Source organism: Colobus angolensis, unplaced genomic scaffold (genome assembly GCF_000951035.1).
Source record: "Colobus angolensis palliatus isolate OR3802 unplaced genomic scaffold, Cang.pa_1.0 Scaffold402, whole genome shotgun sequence".
Taxonomy (NCBI): Eukaryota; Metazoa; Chordata; class Mammalia; order Primates; family Cercopithecidae; genus Colobus; species Colobus angolensis.
Window position 1 is genome coordinate 1,032,816 of NW_012117400.1, and position 23,890 is coordinate 1,056,705.

Genomic DNA, 23,890 nt, shown 5'->3' on the forward strand with positions numbered 1-23,890 from the left:
GGTGGGGAAGGGGGTGGGCGCAGGCGGGTGGGCGGGAAGAACACTGGAGCTTGATTGGCGGTCGTGCCGACCAGTGAGACCAGGGCGTAGGCGGGGCGTGGCTCGGAGCGCGAAACATGGCGGGGCAGGACGCTGGCCTCGGCCGCGGCGGCGACGACTACTCAGAGGACGAGGGCGACAGCAGCGTGTTCAGGGCGGCTGTGGAGGTGTTCGGGAAGCTGAAGGTGCCGCTGGCCCAGAAAGCCACTCCAGGGCAGGGGACCGGGGAGGGCCCTGCCCGAGGCCCGGGCGGGCTTGCTGCGGAAGTCTGCTGCGCCACGCGGCCACCGTCGCCAGTTCCGGCTGCGCCCTGTTCCCCCGCAACAGGGGGTGCTTGTGGATGATTCATCTTTGCTCTTTGGGGTGCCCCAGGCCTTCGCTCTTGCTGTCTCCACGGCCCGTGCCTGGTAGTTGGGGCCAGCATCGCCTGTGGAACTGCAGTACTCGGGCTGGGCTCTCGGAGCAAGTGCAGACACAGAGGACGCAGGCCTGGCCTTAGGGATCTTGCGGAGTCTCGGGGGACAGATGGGCAGAGCCTCGTGCCACTCTGTCAAGTCAGCGAGACTAGGGCTTGGTGTCAGATGCCGGGGGTGATAGCTTCCAGAAGTCCTCTACAGCCCCACAGGACAGAGCCCTCACTGCAGCAGTGAGGAAAGCTGGTCCAGGAGGTCAGGGAGCTGTCCCAGGTCCCCTCGGCCCGCTCGCTCCTCCCCCCAGCCACTCCCCCATCCTGTGCACGACTGGCCCAGTGGCCCCTCTCCCCTCTCCCTCAGTCCCGAAACCTAGGACTCTCTCTTAAGTCTTAGCCTCAGGCGTTGCTCCTAGGTCCTGCTGCCGCTAGAGTCCAGAGTGGGAGTACTTGAAAGAGGTGGGGTCTGCATGCTGCAGGAGATGTGGGGTTAAGAATGGGGGAACTTGAACTCTTGGCAAGATGGCAGGACACGGGTAAAGGAAAGGGTGATGGGAGCTTACAGATGTACACTGAGAGCTGCGTGCGGTGGCTCGCGCCTGTAATCCCGCCACTTTGGGAGGCTGAGGTGGGCAGATTACCTGAGGTCAGGAGTTTGACACCAGCCTGGCCAACGTGGTGAAACCCCGTCTCTATTAAAAATACAAAAATTGTACAGGCATGGTGGCACGTGCTTGTAATCCCCCAGCTACTCTGGGGGCTGAGGCAGGAGAATCGCTGGAACCCAGGAGGTGGAGGCTGCAGTGAGCTGAGATCATGCCACTGCACTCCATCCAGCCTGGGTGACAGAGTGAGACTGCATCTCAAAAAAGTAAATAAATAAATAAAATAAAATGATGTACACTGGGACCTTCAGTGAATGTTGCTTTCCTTTTCCTTGCTTAGGACCTAAACTGCCCCTTCCTCGAGGGTCTGTATATCACAGAGCCAAAGACGATTCAGGAACTGCTGTGCAGCCCCTCAAAGTACCGCTTGGAGATCCTAGAGTGGATGTGTACCCGGTAATGCATGGGTTTCTTCCTCTTCCCACCTGGGGTGTGCATGGGCGCCACCCAGCCCCACCTGGGGAGGATGGGTTTGTGGTTACTGCGAGTAGCTGTCTTCCCCGAGGGCTCCACCTGCTGGCCTGGACCTTGGAGTGGCAGACGGCTTGTCTGGCAGCCACTGCTGGCCCTGGAGGGACCAGCCCCTGGCCTGGGAACCTGGGAGGCTGGGAGGTGAGGCAGGACTGGAGATGGCTGGGTGGAGTGTGAGGGTCTTGAGCGAGCTCCCAGGAGGAGGCTTTTGTGGGAGGGGGCGCAAATTTGCCTGACTCAGGTGGAAGCTGGGGGCACTCGGGAAACTGGGGTCACCTGCTGGCCAGAGAGGAACGGGTAGGAGGCCAAAGCCATGCCCCTCAGGTGCTTCTACAGGTTGAATGTCCCATATCCAAAATGTCTGGGGGTCGCAAGTGTTTCAGATTTCGATTTCTTCGGATTTTGGAATATTTGCATTATACTGGTTGAGCGTCCCTAATCTGAAAATCCAAAATCTCAAATGCTCCAATGAGCATCTCCTTTAGCGTCATATCAGCGATCAAAAAGTTTAGGATTTTGGAGCATTTCAGATTTTCAGATTAGGGATATTCAACCTGTAGTACTTCTGTAAGTACCAGAAACCGAATCCTTTGAAAAAGCCGCCAGGGAGCATCCGATGACGTCGTCTGATTTCGGTCTGGCAAGAATTCCTTAGGGGTTTTGAGAGTCCTACAAGAGAACCACATGGATGGGAGTTTTCCTGTGAATTTCCCGTTGCCTTTCTTTGTATGTGACTGCGCCCTGTCAGCCCCATTTAGGGCCGCCTTTTCATATCCTTTCAGTAGAACCTGGAAGCTGCACCTAGTGTTGGTCCTTGGTGTGGATTGGGGCAGAGCTCATGGAGCCCCCTGGATTGTGGAGGTCAAGGCCCTGTGGGTTTCCTTGGGGCTTCCGAGGCCTCCAGCACTTTCTGTTCTTGCTCTGCCCCCTGCTGTGATGGTGCGGTGACTTGAATGATAGCCTTTACTGAGTCTGGCTGCTTGGGCTTCTGCAGTGTGGATTTTGAGTGTGTTCAAGGTTTACTGTGCCTGGCCTTGCACAGTGCTGGGTGAGTGCCCTCTTCTTTGAGCCTTGTGCTCAGAGACGTTTCCGGCAACCCCGCTGTCAGAGCCCAGCCTGCTGGCCTCCCCCTTCCTTCCCCAACCCCACTTGCACAGAACCTGCGGTTATCTTAATAAGTCACAGAGGCGAGTGGTGCTGTGGAGGCAGCCAAGCCCAGCTCGATCTCTGTTGCAGTCCTGGGGCAAGTGTGGCCTCTCCAGAGAACAGCCACCAGCCCTTTCCCACCACACGAGTCAGCAGGCTCCTGGAGTGATGGCAATGGTGAGGTGTAGCCAGACTCCGGCAGCCTGGTGGAAAGCGCCTCCTTCTTTATGAAAGGCTGCTGTGGCGGCAGGTGCCTGGGGCTCCCTGGTAAGAGCCTGTGGCCCCAGTGGCTGGAGGGATGTTTCTGGGCCTCAGTGTCATACTGGGCTTGGGGCTTGGGGCTGGGGGTGCAGTGCTTGGGCTGTGCTCCCCTGAAGGAGGAGACCCAGTGGAGGGCTGAGCTGTGTGTCACCTGTGGCGCTTGTCTGGGTGTTCTGGGACTTCCTACCTTCCATGCGCTGTGCATGTGGATCTGGTTTTGCCCACCAGATGGCTTTTAAGGTGCCATGCTTCTGAGCGGCCCCTGTGTGCCGCAGTCAAGGCCAGGCCTTCACTGCCCAAGGTGATGAGCCTCAATCGTGACCACAGACTGTCGCAGCAGGAGCCCGCACATGGCTGAAAGCAGGCCTCACAAGCCTTTTCTGCAGAGGGCCAGGTGGGAAGAAAGTGGTCCACCCTGGAGCAGTTGATGCTGACCCAGGTGAGGCCGGGGAGGGTGCCAGGAGCCTGGGGCCAGCCCTCAAAACCCACCCACGCCGCAATGTCGAGAAAGAGCCCCGAGTGCTGGCGGCTTCCCTCGCTGCCTCTGCTGCAGCCATCTTTTTTTTTTTTTTTGGTCTTGAGAAGAATTTTCATCTCAGTATCCAGATTCACATTTCCGAGGTAAACTTCCTAGAATATTCTTTCCCTAATAATTCATGGAAATAAAATCCATGTGACACAAAAGTAATCATTTTATTTTATTTTATTTTATTATTTATTTATTTTTTTTTTTTTGAGACGGAGTCTCGCTCTGCCGCCCGGGCTGGAGTGCAGTGGCCGGATCTCAGCTCACTGCAAGCTCCGCCTCCCGGGTTCACGCCATTCTCCTGCCTCAGCCTCCCGAGGAGCTGGGACTACAGGCGCCCGCCACCTCGCCCGGCTAGTTTTTTGTATTTTTTAGTAGAGACGGGGTTTCACCGTGTTAGCCAGGATGGTCTCGATCTCCTGACCTTGTGATCCGCCCGTCTCGGCCTCCCAAAGTGCTGGGATTACAGGCTTGAGCCACCGCGCCCGGCCAAAAGTAACCATTTTAAAGTGAGCCGTTCCGTGGCATTGAGCGCATACACAGGAATTCACTTTTTCCAGCGCATGCAGAAGGCCCAGGGGGATTTTCTGGCTGTCTCCGGCCTGACCAGCTCTGCTATTTCCCTGCAGGGTCTGGCCCTCACTGCAGGACAGGTTCAGCTCACTGAAAGGGGTCCCAACAGAGGTGAAGATCCAAGGTAGGTGGAATCTTGGTCTATTCTGAGCTTGTTCACAGCCTCCTTATTGAGTTGTGGTGCATGTTCCATTGGACCGACGTTTTCTTTTAGGTGGTGCACGTGGTGTGGATGTTGCTAGAGCCTTCTTGAACCCCACCCTTTCCTAGGCATGGCAGGTGGGAGAACTCCTCTCGCAGGGACCTAGAGCACATCAGTCCCTGCAGCGCTGGTGGCCAGAGACAGAGATCGTTGCCGATGCCAGCAGCGGTTCCGTCTTCCTGTGTCAGTGGTGTGTGACACGCTGTCTACACGTGGCGTTTCTAGGGGCGCCTGTTGCTCTCCAGCGGGACTTGCCTTGTAACCTGCTTTCCATCATTTCCTGGTAGAAACTGTACTTAACCTGGTAATGAACAGTAGATAAAGGCGAGCAAAATTGTAGTCCCCAAGTTGATGGCTAACTTTTCACCTTCATGGTGATCTCTCTAGAAGTTGGTGGAATGTCAAAGGTCAAATTTTTCATGGGTCTATGTCTATTCTGGCCACTCCAGGGTAGATAAGCTGGACCCTGGAGTCGTGATTCCTGCCCCGGCTGGCATTGCCACATGAGTTATCTGGGGCCAGTTCTCCCTGGGCTGAGGTGGGCCAGAAGAATGAGGTGTCGTTTTAGAGCAGCCGGTGGGCAGACCTGCGCCACACAGAGGCACTGCCCTTCTCCCTGGAGCTGCCATGTCTGGTACAGTCCAGATTCTCTGACCCACACCAACACATGTGCGACCTAGCCCAGCCTTCGCCCTGACACCGCCACTCCCAGCCTGTTTTCTCTCCTGTCAAGTGGGGATGAAGCCCAGTCTCGCCTACCTCATGGGAATATACTGAATGTCAGACTCGTCAGAGTGCAGGTGGGAGAGACCAGGACCAGTAGGTGTGAGGATAGGTCAGGAATTCATCCGACAAATGGTTAAGGAGCAGCCACCACATGCGAGGTACTGTTCTGGTCCTGGGGTACAGCAGTGAGTTCCACTGCCCTCGTGGCGCTTGCATGCTAGCAGGGAGAGACAGGTGCGAGCGGGTAGGAGAATTGTCCATGCACCTGCCAGTGGGAAGCACTGGAAGCAGCCAGCTGAGGGCTGAGGGATCCTGCAGGGCTTGGGGGAAGGGTGGTGCTGTCGACATAAGACGGCAGGAGGGGTGGAAGCCAGCGCGGCATATGCGGAGAGGAAGAGCATGTGCACAGGGCCCCAGGTGGGCTGTGCCTGGCAGCTTGGAGGCACAACAAGGAGGCTGGTGTGGCTGGAGTAGTGCAGGGGAGGGCAAGGAGTGAGGTTGGGAGGGGACGGGCCAAATCAGGCCAGGCCGTGTGGGCCAAGGAAGGCCGAGTTCTGCTGTTGGCTGTAACGAGACCCCTGGCCCACTGTGCTGGGAATAGGGTGCCCGGGGAAGAGGCAGGGAGAACGGCGCGGGGCTCTTGCAGCAAGTGGTCCAGGTGAAAGTTTGGAGGGGAATGCAGGAGGCAGCGCTGGCCAGATCCTGGATTTGTAGGGTTGGCTGGACTCGCTGAGAGGAAGAGAGGGGTCAGGGAGGACTTGAGGATGTGGGGTTAAGGGTGGTGGTGGAACAGGCTTGCCTAGGCATGCAGTTGGCATTTGTGTGGTGGTCCTGGGGTTACTGAGTGCTTCCCCACAGACACTCTGCTTACTTCCTGCAACAGACCCTCCAGGGCTAGCGGGAGGGACAGGTCTGGCATCAGCCCCAGGGTTTATGGCTCCAAGTTACTCAGAAAATGCCCTGGGCATCCTGGCAGATGTGGCTGGACGATCTGCAGTGTGCACAGCACCAGATTCCCCATGCATGAAATGCAACAAGGCCTGCCACCCCCAGGGCTGCCGGTAGGGTGATAGCAGATGATGGCACGAAGGTCCTTTAGGACATGGCCAGATGGGAGCAGTGATTCCATTTGCTTTGGCCTTGTGAGGTCTTGGAGAGGGTGGCACACAGTGCACTGTAGAGGTTCCCTGACCCCTGTCCACTCCTCAGGCAGCTGCTGGCTTCTGCTCAAAGCCAGAGTGAGTGACCCCATACCTGGGAGAGCATTGGGTACAACTCCTGATTTTCAGACAAGGAAGCTGATGCCCAGAGAGGGGTGGGGCCACTCAGCAAGAGGCAGCGCTGGCACCTGGGTGCCTTCCACCTGCCTCCTGGCCCACACTGATCTCCTGTACTGAGTCTGGCCTGTAGGTACTGGGCTTCCCGGGTGTCTGCTGTTTGCTGCTGTCTGGGCAGGTGCCTGCTGTGATGGGCTCTTTGTGTTTCAACAGAAATGACGAAGCTGGGCCATGAGCTGATGCTGTGTGCGCCAGATGACCAGGAACTCCTCAAGGTAAGGGGGCCCCTGTCTGCTCTGCAGACGACACGCACACTTTCTGCCCTGGGCAGGGAACCTTGTGGTGCCGGCTGACGTGGGAGGATTTTCCTCCCCTAGTGCCTTTGAGGTTCCTCAGGCCCTGGGGCTGGCTGAGTGCCCGGGCAGGCTGCTTCTCTAGGCATCCCTGGGGCCAGAACTGCTGGAATTCTCTTGGGTAGACCCTGGTTGTCCCTGGGGCACAGGGGAGAGGGCAGCTGTGCAGGTAGGGGCAGATCTCTGGCTTCTAATGACCAGTGGGATGGAGAGTGTCCTGTCCTTGGTTAATGACTTCATTCTTCATTCATTCCGGCGCCTGGCTCCCAAGCCCTTGTGGCCTGAGAGTTTCTCCCGAGGTCCCTCGTCTACCCCGCAGTAGGTCAAAGAAACCCCAGCACCCACATTATCGTTTCTAAATTTTGAAGTAATTGTTTTCACTCGATGATTATGAGTAACGCTACTATGAACATTCTTGCATATGTTTTTTGACTGAACAGGTTTTCTTTTTTTTTTATATCTGAAGAGATTTATTTATGTGACCAATGGCCTATGACATAGCCCCAGGAGGTTCTGAGAACACGTGCCCAAGGTGGTCACTTATGCAGTGGCACACTGCATAAGATGTCAATGAATACACGTGAGATGCACATTGACTGGTTGAACACGTGTTTTCAGTCCTCTTGGGTATATAGCTAGGAGTGGATTTGCTGGGTCACAGGATCACTCTGTGCTTAACTTTTTGAGGAGCCCCCAAACTGTTTTCCACTGTGGCGGCACCATCTTCCTTTTCCAGCAGCAGTGCGGGAGAGCTCCAGTTTCTCCTCATCCTCACGGGCACTCGCTGGCATCCGTCTTGTTGATTCTAGCCACCCTGCTCGGTGTGGGGTGGTATCTCATTATGGTTTTGATTTGCATTTCCCCATGACCGATGATTTGGAGTGTCTTTTTGTGAGCTTGTTGGCCATTTCTGTATATGCTTTGGAAACATTTCCATATTCATGTCCTTTGCCCACTTATTAATTGGGTCACTTGTCCAGTGAACTTTTTTTTCTTTTTTAAATTAATAGACTTAATATTTTAGGGTAGTTTTAGATTCACAGCAAAAGTAAGCAGAAAGCACAGAGAGTCCCCACAGGCCCCCTGCCCCACACATACACAGCCTCTCCCGCCATGGACACCCTGCACACGGTGGCTCCTTTGTCACAGTCCACGAACCAGCATGGACACATTGTCACCCAAAGTCCATATCCAGTGAGTCTTCTCTCCTGTGGTTGAGAGTCCGTGGTTCTTCACGTGCCAAGTAGTTTTCTGGACATTTTACCTATTACTTTGGCTCTGGGAGAATGTATTTTCCACACAATTTATATTTGTATAAATATCTGTGCTTTAGCAGGCACTTGACCTGCTTAGGTTTAAGCAGCAAGTTCAGCTGCCTCCCGCCTGTTGCCTGCGGTTCCTTCCAGCATCAGCTCTGTTTCTGCAGCCTTTGCATGGCTCTTCGGGTCCTCCCTGTGTGTGCGCCACCCAGTGGTCAACCTGGAAGTCTTTGCTGGGCTCATCGAGATCAGAGCCACTCATGCTCAGGTGGGCCTGAGCCCAGGCATTATAGATTTGTGGGGTCACTTTCTTGAGCTGTTTCCTCTCCACTGTCTCTTCAATACATTCTAGTTCTCTGGGGCTCCCTTTTTCTGTTCTCCAGACATAAACCACCCACATCCGTGACGGTGGTGGCACGGCCAGCCCCCTGCCAGTCTGCAGGAGAACTCAGAATCCTGGTGTTCCTCCCTGACCCACCTGCTGCCATTCGCTTCTCAGAGCGTGCCAGCACCTGCCCCGTGCTTTCTGCCCAGCCGCGGGAGCACTGCGCTTGCTTTATATTTCCACATTGGCATTGTGGCAAAATGCACTTTACATAAAATCTAGCATGTCAGCCATGAAAACAGTTTCCTAACAGGCCCTGTGGGGGCGTGCTTCTCTCTTTTTTTTTTTTAATTTAAAAAATTACGGTAAAATACGCATCACCTCAATTGTACCACGTTCACCATCTTTAAGTGTGTGGTCCAGGAGCATAAGCACATTCACGGTGCTGTGCAGCCATCACCATCATCCGGCCGCAGAACTTGTTCATCTTCCCAAACTGAAACTTCGTCCTCAATTTTTAAACTGTGTTATAGCATACAATTTAGTGGTCTTTAGTACATTCACAATGTTGTATGACCACCACCTGTATCCAGTTCCACATTTTCATCACCCCGAAAAGACCCTGAACCACTGAGTAGCCACTCTCCATTCCCCACAGGCTGTGGCAGCCACTGAGTTACCATCTGTCTGTATGTCCTTGGAGTGGAGTGCTGGAATATGTGGCCTTTGGTGCCTGGCTTCCTCACTGAGCACAAGGTTTTCAAGGTTTGTCCATGTTGCAGCAGCACGTAGCAGGATTGCATTCCTTGTTATGGATAAACAAAGGAGTTGGAGAATTCCGTTGGCATTATTGAGACCTGGGAGTTGAAGGAGGGAGAAAGGAGATACAGATTTAAGATCATTAGGTAGGGTCAACCCTTGTAGTCCTGAGTTTTAATTGGGAATATCAGCATGAGTCCCCGGGCTTCAAGCGATCCTCCCACCTCAGCCCTCTGAGTAGCTGGGGTCACAGGCATACACCACCACGCTCAGCTAATTTTTAAAATTTTTGTAGAGACAGGGTCTTGCCATGTTGCCCAAGCTGGTCTCGAACTCCTGGGCTTAGGCGATCCTCCCGCTTTAGCCTTCCAAAGTGCTGGGATGACAGGCGTGAGCCACTGTGCCCATCCTCTTAATATATTCTTACCTTAAGGAACATATATGTATTTCCTTATCTTATGCCCTGAAAATGCCTAGAACAATGACATCCCGGCTGTAACACAGGCGGAAACACAGAGAGCAGCAGTCACCCAAGACTTGGGTCATGTCCGAGGAACTCAGGAGCCAACTAGCAATAGTCAGAGAGGGGCCAGTGGGAGCCTCCTAAGCATGGGGGTTGCAGTAGACAGGTACACTCCACATACGCCCAAATCCAGGTGTTCATAATGATGTTTTATGAAGTCATCAATTTGACACTAAAAACATAAGCGACAAAAGAAAAAGCAGATCAATTGGACTTAATTCAAATGAAGCACTTTGGTCCACCAAAGGACACCATGAAGAAAGTGAAGAGACAGAAAAACCTACAGAATGGGGGAAAATAGTTGTAAATCACATGACTGATGAGGGACTTGTATCCCAAATCTTTTAGCAACCCTTACAACTCAATAAGAAAGACAGAAAACCCAGTTCAAAACTGGACAAAGTGTCTGAATAGACATTTCTCCAAAGAAGATGAACAAATGGCCAAGAAGTAGATGCAAACATGGCCAGCATCACTGGCCGTTAGAGCAACACAAAGCAAAACCATCATGAGATGCCACTTCACACACACTAGGATGGCTAGAATCAAAAAAGGAAAGGAGGCCGGGCGTGGTGGCTCATGCCTGTAATCCCAGCACTTTGGGAGGCCGAGGCAGGAGGATCACTTGAGCTCAGGAGTTTAAGACCAGCCCGGACAACATCATAAGACCCCGTCTCTACAGAAAGTAAAAAATTAGCCAGATGTGATGGCACAGCCCTGTAGTCCCAGCTACTTGGGAAGCTGAGGCAGGAGGATCACGGAGAGCCTAGGAGTTCAAGGCTTCAGTGAGCTGTGATGGTGCCATTGCACTCCAGCCTGAGCAGCAGAGCAAGACCCTGTTGCTTAAGAAATAAAAGGAAAATCCCAGTGCTGACCAGGATGAGGAGAGATTGGAACCCTCCTGCATTGCTGTAGGAATATAAAGTGGTGCAGCTGCTGTGGAAAAGTCAGTTCCCGAAAGATGGCAACACAGTTACCCCGGGGCCCAGCAGTTCCCGTCCCAGCTGTCCACCCAGGAGAAGTGAAAATACACATGCACACAAAATGCTATACCTGAGCGTCCATAGAAGTGTTATTCTTAATGGCCCGAAAGTGGAAAGAGGCCAAATGTCCATCTACTAGTGAATGTATAAAGTAACTAGCAATAAAAAGGAAATCAACTGTTGATCTGCGCTAGGACACACGTGATCCTCGCCAGCCTCATGCTTGGTAGTGTATGATTCCATTGCTGTGTAGCATCTAGATAGGCCAGGTCAGTGCTGTGGGGACGTGGCAGCCCGCTGCCCCCAGATCACCTTGGAGCACATGAATGTGGCCAGCACCACCATGCAGGCAGTGAGCCCTCCCAGTGCCATCACCCCTGTCCTGGGTGCCCTGAGCTTCTCGCACCTGTGCTCCTGAATCTTCCTCAGTTGGATGTCATGGTGATGCCCAGTCTCTATGCTATTAATGGTGTTGCCAATTTTACCTTATCATTGCCCCCGCCTGCCATACACTGTTCTGAGGAAGGCACCAGAACGGACTGGCTCAGCCAGCCGCTGGAAAGCAGGCCACCGCTCAGCCCCATCCTGTCAGCTTCATCTGTTCCCAGCGGGGACGGCAATCCTTGGAGGAGAACAGGCCTTGTCCTGGAGGTGTCCCTGTGGGCTGTGTTCTGTCACAGCAGACCCTGCTGTGTGCTGCCCGCCCACCCAGCAAGCCATGCTGTCAGCTGCACGACAGACACACGCCCTCATAGGTTTCTGCAGTGCTCGGCCCATTCCGGCATGTGGTCCCAGCGTCACTACAGCCCAAGGCAGGGAGCACTTGCTAGTCCAAGACATTGCCGGGCAGGCACAGAGTCGTTGATGGGCCAGACCCCTCCTTTCCACTGGCTCCTGGCAGGGGTGGCATGTGGGGCAGGGGCACTGGCGACAGCTGGTCTTGGCCTGGCTTAGGTGGAGCCACTGAATGCCTGTGGCCTTCCTTGCCCAGGGCTGTGCCTGCGCCCAGAAGCAGCTGCACTTCATGGACCAGTTGCTTGATGCCATCCGGAACCTGACCGTTGGGTGCTCCAGTTGCTCGAGGTAAAGGTGTGGATGGCCCAGGTGGGCAGTATTCACGGGCTTCTCTTGGTCCTAGTTCTAGAGCTTTTAGGGCCGGGGTGTCACTCCCCCTCTGATGCTGGCTGAGGTGGGACACCCTCCTTGGGAATCTGGCTGGCCTGTCGGGCCAAGCAGCGTACAGGCAAGGGGCGGCTGTGTCCCAAGGGTGCTGGCTGCTGCCCAAGGCCCTGGGGGTGAGTGTGAAGGTGGGTTGTGGGACTCAGAGCAGACGGGCCAGGCACAGAGGAGGGTGCCCCATGGGTGGGTGGGTAGGCAGACAAAAATGGAGGAGCCAGGGCAGACAGATGGGGCAGGATTCCGCGCAGTAGGGCTGGTCCTGGCCTCTGTGCCTAGCCCTGATGTGCCTCTGGGGCCTTCCCTGTGGGGCTGAGGGCCTGCTGGGCCAGTGCTCTGGCCTGTGACGGTGTGGCCCTGGGGGCTGCCTTTGCAGCCTGATGGAGCACTTCGAGGACACCAGGGAGAAGAACGAGGCCTTGCTGGGGGAGCTCTTCTCCAGCCCCCACCTGCAGATGCTCCTGAATCCAGAGTGCGACCCATGGCCCCTGGACATGCAGTCCCTCCTCAACAAGCAGAGTGATGACTGGCAGTGGTATGTGCTTCTGGAGGCCTTGGCAGCAGCACCCTGGCCTGCTATCCCAGCCCCAGGCCGCTTGGTTCTGTTACTGCAGGCAACCCTGGCAGCGGTGAGTTGCAGGTGTCCCCTTTCTCTCCCTGCAGGGCCAGTGCCTCTGCCAAGTCTGAGGAGGAGGAGAAGCTGGCGGAGCTGGCCAGGCAGCTGCAGGAGAGCGCTGCCAAGTTGCATGCGCTTGGAACGGAGGTAAGGGTGCTAGCTCCTGGCAGAGGGGAGCTTGGAGGCAAGGCCCTGCTTTGTGACCTCCTTCAGCACGTGAGGCTTAAGTGAGGTTGCTTGTGCACTGGGCCTGACATGTTCTAGAATACTGTGGTGCTCATTCCGTGGGGAGGTGAGAGATGGGTGCTGTGGCTAGGGAAAGGGATCAGCCTCAGGTATTGGGCGGTGCCCACGCCTGAGCACATTGCCATGTGCCTTGCCGCACATGGTCCTCCTGGCAGCCCTTGACCTGGCCTCTGTTTGTGGAGGAGACCGGGGCCCACGGGAGAGTGAGTGACAGGGCTGAGGCTGGGAGCCAGAAGGTCTTGCCCTGGCTTGAGTTGCTCGGTACAGTTTCCCTGTCTCCCTGTTTCTGGAAGCTTTCTTCCTCGCCCTGATTGTGCAGTGTCTGAGGTGAGGGCTGATGGCAGCCTGGCTGGCAGGCAGGGCAGCCTCGAGGGACTCTGCCTCTGGCTTTGCAGTACTTTGCACAACACGAGCGAGGGGCCGCTGCGGGCGCAGCCGACGTCAGCACCCTAGACCAGAAGCTGCGTCTGGTCACCTCCGACTTCCACCAGCTAATCTTGGCTTTCCTCCAAGTCTATGACAACGAGCTGGGCGAGTGCTGCCAGCGCTCAGGCCCTGACCTTCACCCGTGCGGCCCCATCATCCAGGCCACGCACCAGAATCTGACTTCCTACAGCCAAGTAAGGGTCCCCTTCCCCTCCCCTCTAACTGCCCCCCCCCCCGTTCACTCAGAGCTTATATCCTGCTTGGGCTCAGGGGCCTCAGTTGTCCCTGACAAGGGACCACAGGGCAGGACCAGGGGCTGAGAGGAGCTGGGCTGGGCTGGGCTCCCTGCGGGCCAGTAGCGTGGCAGGGTTCTGGGCCCCTCAGTGGGCTGGGGCAGGTGCTGCTTCTGGTCCGTGGACCTGCCCGTGTCAGTGCCTGCCTGTCTGCCCATGAGCCTGCTCAGACAGGACGGGAGGAAGCAGGCTCATCAATGTTTGCTTGTTTTGTTGTTCAACATGTGAGATCCCCAGAGGCCAACCTAAAAAGCCGGCTTTAGTTATGATGACTACAGTTGTTATATGCGCAACTCTGCCCTTGGCTCAAGGATTCCGTGATGTTTATTTTGTTTTTTTAACTGAGAGGCTCCAAGCCTTCCAACCTCTAACTGGCTGGTCCTGTGAGACTCCCCGATCAGGGATGGTGAGGCCATAGGCCTCTCCTGTCCATTTTTCTTGGGACATTATTTTCCCACCTTGATAGTGTGGCATCCCCGCTGGGCCACGAAGAGGGGACTCAGGTCTGAGAACTCTGATTGGTGACTTTCCTGCTGGGAGTTCTGTCCCTTACCCTTGGCTGTCTTTTGGGTGAGTGCCACCTGATCGTTGTGAACGGGGGTGGGAAGCAGGAGATGCCATCGCTAGGTGAGACTAGCAGCATTTAGTGCCCGCTCGCTCGCTTGCTCCCTCCCTCCCCCCCAGCTGCTGCAAGTGGTCGTGGCAGTTGCTGACACCTCTGCGAAAACTGTGGAGACGGTGAAGAAGCAGCAAGGCGAGCAGATCTGCTGGGGCGGCAGCAGCTCCGTCATGAGTCTAGGTATGTGGTCACCCTCCTGGCCCTCTGCCTGGGGCTGCCCCATGCACAGGCTCCCTTTTCTGTGCTCCACTAACCCTGGAGGAGCATTTGGGGACCGGCCCCTTCTTTTGTTTTTCATTTTCTAGTGCATGTTTTCCTTCACTTGAAAAAATGCTTTCAGTGGATTATCAAATGAAAACACTCATCGTAGAAAATTGGGGTAACCCAGTAATAGAAAATGTGAAGTAAATGATAGCAAATGCCTGAATGGAATAGTATTTGACAATTAAAAATGTTACTTGGGCCAGGCGTGGTGGCTCATGCCTGTAATCCCAGCACTTTGGGAAGCGGAGGAGGATGGACCACTTTGAGCCTAGGAGTTTGAGATCAGCCTGGGCAACATGGCAAAACTGCGTTTCTACTAAAGTACAGAAACTAGCTGGGCATGGTGGCATGCACCTGCAGTCTCAGCTACTTGGGAGGCTGAGGTGGGAGGGTCACTTGAGCCCACGAGAGGGAAGTTGCAGTGAGCCGAGATCACGCCACTGTACTCCAGCCTGGGTGACAAACTCTGTCTTAAAAAAAGGGCCATCTTCCCAGAGTTGATTTTTGCATATGGAGTGAGGTGTGGGGGTCCAGTTTCCTTGTATCCGATATGGATACACATTTGTTGCAGCACCATTGACTGGAAATCACTCTTTCTTTCATTGATCTACAATACCATCACTCTTGTTAATTATTAAGTATCCATATGTTATGTGTGGGTTTCTGGTTTCTTCTCTCTTCTGTTCTATTCCTTTTTTTTTGCTATCCCTGCACTAATACCACATTTCAGGGGGCTAGAAAATAAAATAAACAGCAAAATAAACCCAAAGAAAGAAGGTAAAGCCAGTTTTCTACCTCTTCTAATTTATTTTTTAAATAACAGATCTACTGAATTCAAATTTATATAACATAATATCTGTCCTTTTAAAAGTGTACAATATCATGGTCTTTAGGATATTCACAGAGTTGTATAACCATCCTCTCATCACTATCTGAGTCCAGAACATTTTTATCACTCCCAAAGGAAACCCCACATGATTAGCAGCCAACCCCCATCCCTCCCTAGCCTCAACTCCTGGCAACCACTGTCATAGAGATGCTGTCTGTCTCTGTAGATTTGCCTGTGCTGGACATTTCCTGTAAATGGAATAACAATGTGTGGCCTTTTGTGTTTGGTGTCTTTCACTGAGCATAAAGTTTTGTAAAGGTTATCCACATAGTTCATTCCTTTTCATGGTTGAATAATATTTGATTGTGTGGATATACTACATTTTGTTGTAGTTGGTAGACGTGGGTTTCTACTTTTTGGCTATGTACATTGTAAGTCTTTGTGTGAACATATTTTTCTTTTTCTTTTTCTTTCTTTTTTTTTGGAGACGGAGTCTCGCTCTGTCACCCAGGCTGGAGTGCAGTGGTGCAATCTCAGCTCGCTGCAACTTCCACCTACTGGGTTGAAGTGATTCTGCCTCAGCCTCCCGAGTAGCTGGGATTACAGGCACCCACCACCACACCTGACTAATTTTTGTATTTTTAAGTAGAGATGGGGTTTTGCCATGTTGGCTAGGCTGGTCTCAAACTGCTGACCTCAGGTCATCCATCTGTGTTGGCCTCCCAAAGTAGTGGGATTATAGGCATGAGCCACCGCGCGCGCCCCGCCTCTTTAACTCTGTGTTTTAAAGTTATTTTTTAAGTGGTTGCCTTTAGAATTACAGTTAGCACCCTAACTGAAAACAGTCTAGTACCAAATTAATTTCAACAGTATACAAAAACTTTTTCCTATTAAAACAAAATATGTTAGTGTTAGGTATTTTTGGTTATACCATTTTAATTCCCTTGTTTCTTTAACACTTTTTTTTAAAGTTATTTTTAAGCGGTTACCCTTAGAATTGCATTTAGCATCCTAACTGAAAACAGTATATTACCAAACTAATTTCAATTGTATACAAAAACTTTGCTCATTAGAATGAAGCTATATTAAATGTGTACATTTGTACACATTTTCATATTTATCAATGTTGTTACCTTTATTGGAGTTCTTTATTTCCTCATGTGAATTTGTGTTACTGTCTAGTGTCCTTTCATGTCAGCCTGGAGGCCTACCTTTAGTATTTCCTATAGGGAAGGCTCACTAGTGATGAACTCCCTCATTTTTTATCTGGGAATGTCTTTATTTCTCCTTCATCTTTGAAGGATAGTTTTGCTGAATATAGAATTCTTTTGTATTTTGAATGTGTCATTTCAGTGTCCTCTGGCTGCCAAAGCTTCTGATGTAAAGCCAGCTGGTATATGATGAGTCTCTTCACTTTCTTTTCAAAATTCTGTTGGTCCCTGGCTTTGGACACTTTGATTATAATGTGTCTTCGTGTGAATCACTGTGAATTTTTTACATTGGGAGCTTTTTGAGATTTGTAGATGTGTCATTCATGTTTTTCATCAACACTCAGCCAGGCAGTTGACAGCTGTTTCTCCTTCACGTCTTGCTTGCTCAGAACCTCAAGGTCAGCCAGAGGTGAGAGCTCAGGGCCTTCCCAGGTCTCTCTCTCTGGGATTTTCACAGCCCACCACACGCACATGGTCTTCCAGTTGCCAAGGACTGTGCCAGAGCTTTGCAGAGCCTTTGTGGACCTCTGATTCTCCAGCCCCTCCTTCTGAGCTTCTTGTTTAGTCTCTTGTTTGCCCCGGCTATTATGCACTGCCTCAGGCAGCAGCAGCTAAAGCATTTGCTGTAAATGTTTTCCACTGTTGCACCCCCAATTAGTGGTTTCAGGTCCATAGCCTCTGAGCCCTCGTTTTGGAGACTGTCTTTGAATGAACCCTCCAGCCAGCTGTCTCCTCGGAGAGCCAGGCTTCTCACTGCTCTTGGCCTCGGCACACATCTGCCCCACGTATCCCAGGCCCTGAGGAGTCTCTTCTTGCTGACTGAACTGCAACAGAACCCTCCACTTTAAAATTTATTGTAGCGTTTATCCTAATCACCACTGTCACTATGACTCTCTCCCCAGTTTTTATAATTGCTGTTAGTAAACTGCTTATAATCTATGCCATCATTCTTATAATGATAATTGGTATTCTTAACAGTGTACCATCTCACCTGTGACTGTGGCACCATAGGACTGCTGGCAGCTTTTGCCTTTCAGAAAAGCCCTTTATCGCGTCTTGGCTAAGATCAAGTGTAGTGTCTGTTCTTACCAGAAAGGCACCCTTTGTGTCCAGGCTGTGTGAACTGGGCAGTGCGTTGTGTACAGGGAAGTGTCTGTTCACCCTCGAGCCCCAGCTACGTCGGGGGTCTGGAGAGACGCCAGGGGAGTGGGCCCAGGGCGGGCATCGGCCTCTCTTGGGGCTCTCAACTCAGCGCTCATCAGTTCAGCATCCTGATTTGGTTTGAGATGAATTCTTAGTGTCTGGACACATCAGAGAAAGGGTCAGCATCAAATCCACGCCAAAGGCCACTCGGGACAGTTCTTTACTTGTCCCGTTTCCCATCTGACCCCTTGAGGGCCCTGCTCTCAATGGCCCTCCTCCCATTGTGGAAGGCCTGTGTTTCTGTGCTGTTTCCCCTCCCAGCAATCTGCATGCCCGCAGCCAGGCTCTGTTGGAGGTGTGGCACCACCTATGAAGTGAGGAGCAGCCCGTGTGACTTCTGGGCTCTTGCCAGGGGCGTGGCCTATTGTGAGTTGGGAGGGCCTTGGCGCTGTGGGTCAGCACCACCCACCAGGAGTCACCCCCCAGGCTTCCTGAAACCTCACTGCCATGAAAACATCAGTGTATTTGGAAACCGAAGCAATATTGTCCGTGCAAGAATGGGGCAGGAGAGTTGAGGGTACCAACAATGGAGAGATGCCCCCGACCCTGGAAGTGGTGACGGGCTCAGCGGGCGAGGAAGGTGGCAGCCAAGAGGACAGCCCAAGGGGCAGCGGGGTGCCGGGGATGGGGCAGTGGCAAGCAGATGGAAGCAGAGGGCACAGGTGAAGCAGGTCTGGAGAGGGCCACCTGCATGGGGTGGTGGCCCCGGCGAGACCCTCGCCTGTTCTTCTGTGAAGAAAATGATGGAAATGAATAAGCAAACCAGCTCCCAAGCTGCTGGCCCGGCCCCCACAGAGCCTGAGCGGCCCCTAGCTCGGCTCTTGATGTGGCTAATGTGGCTGACAGCAGCCCGGGTGAAGCCTACCTTTTCGCAGCCTCTGAGGGTCCATGGGGCAAGAGCTGACTCCTGCCTCACCTCTGTGGAGCTCCTCCAAACTGTCCTCCGGAGAGATACTCCACAGGCAATGGCTCCACCACAGCGGACCAAGGGGAGCGGCAGCTACCCAGATCCTCTCCCCAGCCGCGGTGGCTCGAAAAGCAGCCCCATGCAGGGGAGAAGGAAGCCCTGGATGAGCAGGAAATCTGACCCAAAGGACTTTCCGACACTATTGAATACACTCAGTGCGACATCCAGACGTGCTTGGACAGCTGTGAAAACCCAGCCACAAGGAGACTAGAAACGAAATGAGGCTGGGATCTCTAAGAAGAGAGAAAAGAGACAGAAAAACCAGCACAAAGATCAGTGTCGTGCAGGCCCCAGCCAGGCACAGGGTCTCCAGGACAGGGGGCAGGGGAGATGGAGGGCAGGGCGCCGGAGGAGGCGGGCACACAGAACAAGCCAGGTGACTGCAGGTGCTGAGCACAGGGCGGGTGGGACCCACCTCCTGCCATCTGGAGTACAGGGGCCAAGGGCTGGGGCCAAAGCTTCGGGAGAAACAACCTGTGGCCTCAGGAGCAGCCAGGATGCCTTACAAGCACTGAGGGTCCTGCACATCCGGCCTTGGGCTCTGGACCCTGCCAAGCTCTGCACCAAGAGTGAGGGCAGAGCAGGAAGGCTGGGATGGAGGTCTAGACGATTTGATAAGGGCAGATGCCACATGAGGGACACAGTCTGGAGCCTAGGAAAACAGTCTAGAGCAGTGCGCATTGCGGCAGGAAGCGCCTTAGCTGGGACGCCACTGGAAGCTTATGGCTAGTGGAGAGGGTCCTGGGGCAATTCCGGGCGGGCTGAGCACATTCCCCAGCTCAGTGTCACCCCGAGGCACACCCCATGATTCCTGAGCTTCAGAGTCACCCTTGGGATGGGCAGAGGATGACAAATTCAGAGTTCACAGCACCTAATGTCAATGCTAATGACCTCAACATGTAAAAGGCAAAGCATACCTGACAGTGGGGCCATGGCTGGGGAGTGGACAGGCAGGGCAGGTGACGGGCTGTGTCGTCCTCCTCCGTCTGCTGGGGGAGGGGATGATGGCCATGGTCTAGGGTTGGCGACTGAGAGGCAGATGTGGTTACGGCAGATAAGGTGCAGTGCAGTCACCACGCTCGCCACCCGGCTGGGCAGCCAAGGCCTTAGGGCTGTCTGTGTGCTTGGGTTTGTTGTGTGTGCAGCTATCCATCTGGTTAATACTGAACGTGCCACTGAAGTCAGGACAGTCCCTGCCTCCTCACTGTGTGCCATATGCTGCCCCTGGGACTCGGGGGGCAGGGGGCAGGTGGGCGGGGGCACAGCTGGGTCAGCAGACCCTGGCCTGGGTCTCGGAACTGTGCTGCGGTTGGTGTGACCCAGCCCAGGGCTCCCAAGCTGCTGGCCTGGCCCCCACAGGGCTTGAGCAGCTTCCAGTTCGGCAGTGCCTGTCCCTTCCCTGCCGTCCTGGTGGTAGCTGGGGCTCAAGGAGGGTCAGCTGAGGACATATGCCTTGGGCGGCGGGCAGGAGGTACCTCGCCTCTTGCGCCAGGCTCGCTTTCCTGTTGGTTTCTTTCCTCTGCAGCTACCAAGATGAATGAACTAATGGAGAAATACAGAGTCTTCAGCGATGGCCCACGCAAAAGCACAGGATAGTGGGGGCAGGAAGCTCTCTCCCAAGATCGAGTTGGCCGAGGATGGATGATTGTGGCAGCAGAAGCCGTTGCAGCCCAACGTTGTGCTCTAGGCAGGGACCTTTGGCCCCTTTGGGGACAGAGAGACAAGATGGGCGGTTTGATTTGGACACAAAGAAAGCCTCGGTTTCTAAGCAGTCTCCTCCAGCCTGCTTTCTGCTTCTGCAGCTCCGCGTCTCTCTCCCTCCCCCCCATCCTGAGCTGCTCAGGTGGCCCAGGTCTGGGCAGGCTGGCCAAGGCCTTCCTCTCATCTTGGCGGGCCTGGGCTGTGGCCTCTTCCTGTGGCTTCACTCCTCCCTGCTGTTGCCAGCCACTTGCAAGCAGAGACCCCACTGCTGCCTCCCCTGGCTGGCCTCACGGTCCTGTGTGAGATGCACCCCTCAGCCGCCCTCCTTGAGTGCTCCTGGATCCCACACGGGGTACCTGTTTCCTGCTCCTCCCTGGCTGGGCACTCAGCTCTGGGCTGGGGAATTCAGCCTGACTGGTTGTCCAGGAAGATGCTATCTGGGTTTCCCAGGGTGACCCAGTATCTCCCTGAGGAGTGTGCCTGTCGCAGCTGCCTCCCTCCCTGCGAGCACTGGAACAGGCACAACTAGTGGGGCCTCTGCCTCTTTAGGGGCCATTGTTGCACCTGCTGCTGCCCGCCCCACTCTGCTCCTTCCTGGTACCATCTCCTTTGCTTCCCCAAGGTCCCCGTGGGCACACAAGGCAAGGAGGCCAGAAGGAGCCAGGTGCCAGACCCCCTCCATCCCAGTCGCCTGAGGCATCCCCCAGCCACCGCGGTGAGAGGTGGGAGGCCAGGCAGGCCTGTGGTCACTACGGTCCAGGTGCACCACCTGATTTACAGGCCAAGGGACTCCTCTTGGTCACCTCTCTGTGCCCCCAGCATGGGGCTGGCCCTGCAGTGCACCCACCACCAAGGGTTTACTCCAGAATGAAGTCTTCAGGGCACCACTCCTCCCAGGACCGGGAAGGACCTGGTGCCTTTTGCCTGGAGTGGGGTGGGCAGGGTGGGTCCCTGAGACGGGGGTCTGCGGGACTGGGCTTCACTCCTCCTGTAGTCCCCGGTGCTCCCGGCCCACCCCCTAATGTTGCTTGTCTCTGGTGGGGGAAGCATTAACTCAGCTGCACAGCTCCCAGGCCAGGCTCATCTCCCTTCCCCAGCAGCCGCTGTTAGGTGCACGGTAGACATGATGAAGCGACGTCCTTAAAGCAGCATCTCCCCTTCGCAGTGGGAAATGAGCCGGCAAGCTGTGTGAGCCGGGGTGGGCGATGCGTGGGCCGCCCGGAGGCTGCCCCATCCCTAGGTTTTGGGGGAGCACCCCATTCCCCTTTGGAGGCTGAGCACAGCATGTGTGGGCACCTTGTTCATACTCCAGAGCTTGCTTCATCCCCATGAGCAGCACCTGATCTCCAGTGACAGGGGAGACCAAGGCCTGGCAGGACCTGCTGCCTTTGTGTGACTGGCCCCAGCATGGGAGAGGCATTGGCCCCAGGCCTGGCAGCCACAGCCTGGCTGGGTGGAGGTTACTGCCTTCTGCACCGCTCTGGCTTCCTCCCCGTGCCTGTGAAGAGCTCCTGGAGTCTGCGTACGTCCTGGGGCCTGCTTCCTAACCTGTAAACACGGGGCGTGTGTCCCAGTGGCTGTGAGCTAGCGAGGGGGCGGAGAGTGAGCCGGCTGCGCAGGTCCTGCAGCCCCAGGCCTCGTTGTTGGCCAACAGGCAGCTGGGGGTGGGCCGCGGCTGCTGATTAAAGGCCGCCTGGAGCAGCCTATGTGGCGACAGGTGCCCAGAAGCCCAGGAAGCCGGTCAGTGCCCGCCCCAGGTAAGCTGGTGCAGTGGAGTTGGCAAGGACAGTCGCCCCAGGAACCTGGGGGCAAGCAGGCAGAGGCCAGCTCGGGGCCAGCACCTGTGTGCCAGGGACCAGGCTGGGGAGGTCGAGCCCAGGGGGAGCTGGGCGCACTGCATGGGTTCTTTTGGGTGGCTGCTTGCCTGCTTCCCCGAAGCTGGTTCCAGGGCTGGAGACCCAGCGTGCTATGCCCCAGGTTCCCAGCCAAGGCATTCCGGTGAAGGGGCTGGACCCTGCCGAGGCGTGGTCCCTGAGCTGCCTCTGCCTCTCCCAATCCCTGCTGGGGACTGTGGCTGGAGGCAGGCAGTAGAGCGCTCGGAGGCCTGCCTTTTCTGTTCGGTAGGTGGCAGGAGTGGGGCTGATGCTCCCAGAGCCAAAGGTCACAGGCGCTGTGGTTGGGGGTGGCAGGAAGTGAGCCCCAGAAGGGTCAGAGCTTTGGCTAGGGGGAGGGTGGTACACAGCAGGGCCCGGGCGAACCCCTCTCTCCAGTCCTCAGAGTTTGTGCCTCTCGCTCTGGCAGTTTGAGGCCTGGCTATCCCTGTGGGAACATCACCATGTCCGAGGCACCCCGGGCTGAGACCTTTGTCTTCCTGGACCTGGAAGCTACTGGGCTCCCCAGCATGGAGCCTGAGATTGCTGAACTGTCCCTCTTTGCTGTCCACCGCTCCTCCCTGGAGAACCTGGAGCGCGACGAATCTGGTGCCCCAGTACTGCCCCGGGTCCTGGACAAGCTCACGCTGTGCATGTGCCCAGAGCGCCCCTTCACCGCCAAGGCCAGCGAGATCACTGGCCTGAGCAGCGAGGGCCTGGCACGGTGCGGGAAGGCTGGCTTTGATGGTGCCGTGGTGCGGATGCTACAGGCCTTCCTGAGTCGCCAGGCAGGGCCCATCTGCCTTGTGGCCCACAATGGCTTTGATTATGATTTCCCCCTGCTGTGTGCCGAGCTGCGGCGCCTGGGTGCCCGCCTGCCCCGGGACACTGTCTGCCTGGACACACTGCCGGCCCTGCGGGGCCTGGACCGCGCCCACAGCCACGGCACCCGGGCCCGAGGCCGCCAGGGTTACAGCCTTGGCAGCCTCTTCCACCGCTACTTCCAGGCAGAGCCAAGCGCGGCCCATTCAGCGGAGGGCGATGTGCACACTCTGCTCCTGATCTTCCTGCACCGTGCCACAGAGCTGCTCGCCTGGGCGGATGAGCAGGCCCGTGGGTGGGCCCACATCGAGCCCATGTACTTGCCGCCCGATGACCCCAGCCTGGAGGCCTAAGCACCAGGGCCACCTCCTGTGCCACAGGCAGCGCCAGTCTCCACCGTTCAGCCGGCCTCTACCACCCCCGGCTCCTCCTATCTGGGCAGCCTCAGGTCCGTGCACCTGCCAGGCCTTCCCTGGCTGGCTGACCAGCCACAGAGCCCTGGATTCCTCTCCAGGCCCCGCTTCCAGGGCCGTGCTCTCCCGGCCAGCCTGTATGCCCAGCAGAGTTTGCTGTTTCCCAATAAACATTGCCAACTGCTCATCCTCTGACTCACTGGCCAGATACTAGGGGGGCTGGACTCCCTCGACCCCTGCTGAGCAGGACCAGGCGGTGAGCCATGCCAGGGGCCAGCACAAGACCTCCAGGGCCGCCTCCCTATGGCCTCTTCCCACGATGAGGTCTGCGGGTGGCTGGGTGGGGAGACGTCAAGCTCTTGGGTTGGTGTGAGGGCTCATGGGTTGCAGCTGTGGGCTGAGTGCGGCTGTGGGCTGCATTGTCATCCCAGAGGCCCAAAGAAGCCATGAGTAGGGACTTAAGCCCACAGAGCCGGCCACCTGCCTGGGCACAAAGCTCAGCTGCAGTGCTCACCCGCTGTGGGACCTGGAGTCTCTGTCCCTGCTCTGTGAGGTGGTAACAGGGTAAAGTGTTAAGAAACAGGGTGCTGGGGAAAAGGGAGGTGCCCCCACATGCGGGCATGCACATGTACCTGCTGAGGGCTCTGAGGGTGCATGGAGCAGAGGTGGGGTGGCTGGTGCTGTGGGTGACACTGGAAGGGAGCCTATCTTGCACCCCGTGTCCCCCTAGGGCCAG

General features: G+C 55.4%; 2 protein-coding genes across 2 annotated transcripts; both read left to right on the forward strand.

The window, feature by feature from the left end:
• Positions 1–44: 44 nt before the first annotated feature.
• On the forward strand, positions 45–20,118 carry HAUS7 (HAUS augmin-like complex, subunit 7). Its single transcript, XM_011955844.1, has 10 exons — positions 45–224; positions 1,394–1,509; positions 4,147–4,214; positions 6,509–6,570; positions 11,489–11,580; positions 12,050–12,208; positions 12,337–12,436; positions 12,931–13,155; positions 13,939–14,053; positions 19,873–20,118. The coding sequence occupies exons 1-10, from the start codon at positions 117–119 to the stop codon at positions 19,941–19,943; spliced, it is 1,116 nt and encodes a 371-aa protein (XP_011811234.1). The 5' UTR covers positions 45–116; the 3' UTR covers positions 19,944–20,118.
• Positions 13,397–23,094, forward strand: TREX2 (three prime repair exonuclease 2). Its single transcript, XM_011955843.1, has 4 exons — positions 13,397–13,660; positions 13,939–14,053; positions 19,873–20,034; positions 22,350–23,094. The coding sequence occupies exons 3-4, from the start codon at positions 19,985–19,987 to the stop codon at positions 23,092–23,094; spliced, it is 795 nt and encodes a 264-aa protein (XP_011811233.1). The 5' UTR covers positions 13,397–13,660; positions 13,939–14,053; positions 19,873–19,984.
• The last annotated feature ends 796 nt before the right edge of the window (positions 23,095–23,890 follow it).

What these genes read in the sequence shown, in the direction of transcription:
- HAUS7 (XM_011955844.1), top strand. Translation starts at nt 117, where the DNA reads ATGGCGGGGCAGGACGCTGGCCTCGGCCGCGGCGGCGACGACTACTCA. An exon ending in AACAGAGGTGAAGATCCAAG is followed by an intron (nt 4,215 to 6,508) that starts GTAGGTGGAATC and finishes GTGTTTCAACAG; the next exon opens with AAATGACGAAGCTGGGCCAT. An exon ending in CAGAGTGATGACTGGCAGTG is followed by an intron (nt 12,209 to 12,336) that starts GTATGTGCTTCT and finishes CTCTCCCTGCAG; the next exon opens with GGCCAGTGCCTCTGCCAAGT.
- TREX2 (XM_011955843.1), top strand. Translation starts at nt 19,985, where the DNA reads ATGGATGATTGTGGCAGCAGAAGCCGTTGCAGCCCAACGTTGTGCTCT. An exon ending in AGCCCAACGTTGTGCTCTAG is followed by an intron (nt 20,035 to 22,349) that starts GCAGGGACCTTT and finishes TCGCTCTGGCAG; the next exon opens with TTTGAGGCCTGGCTATCCCT.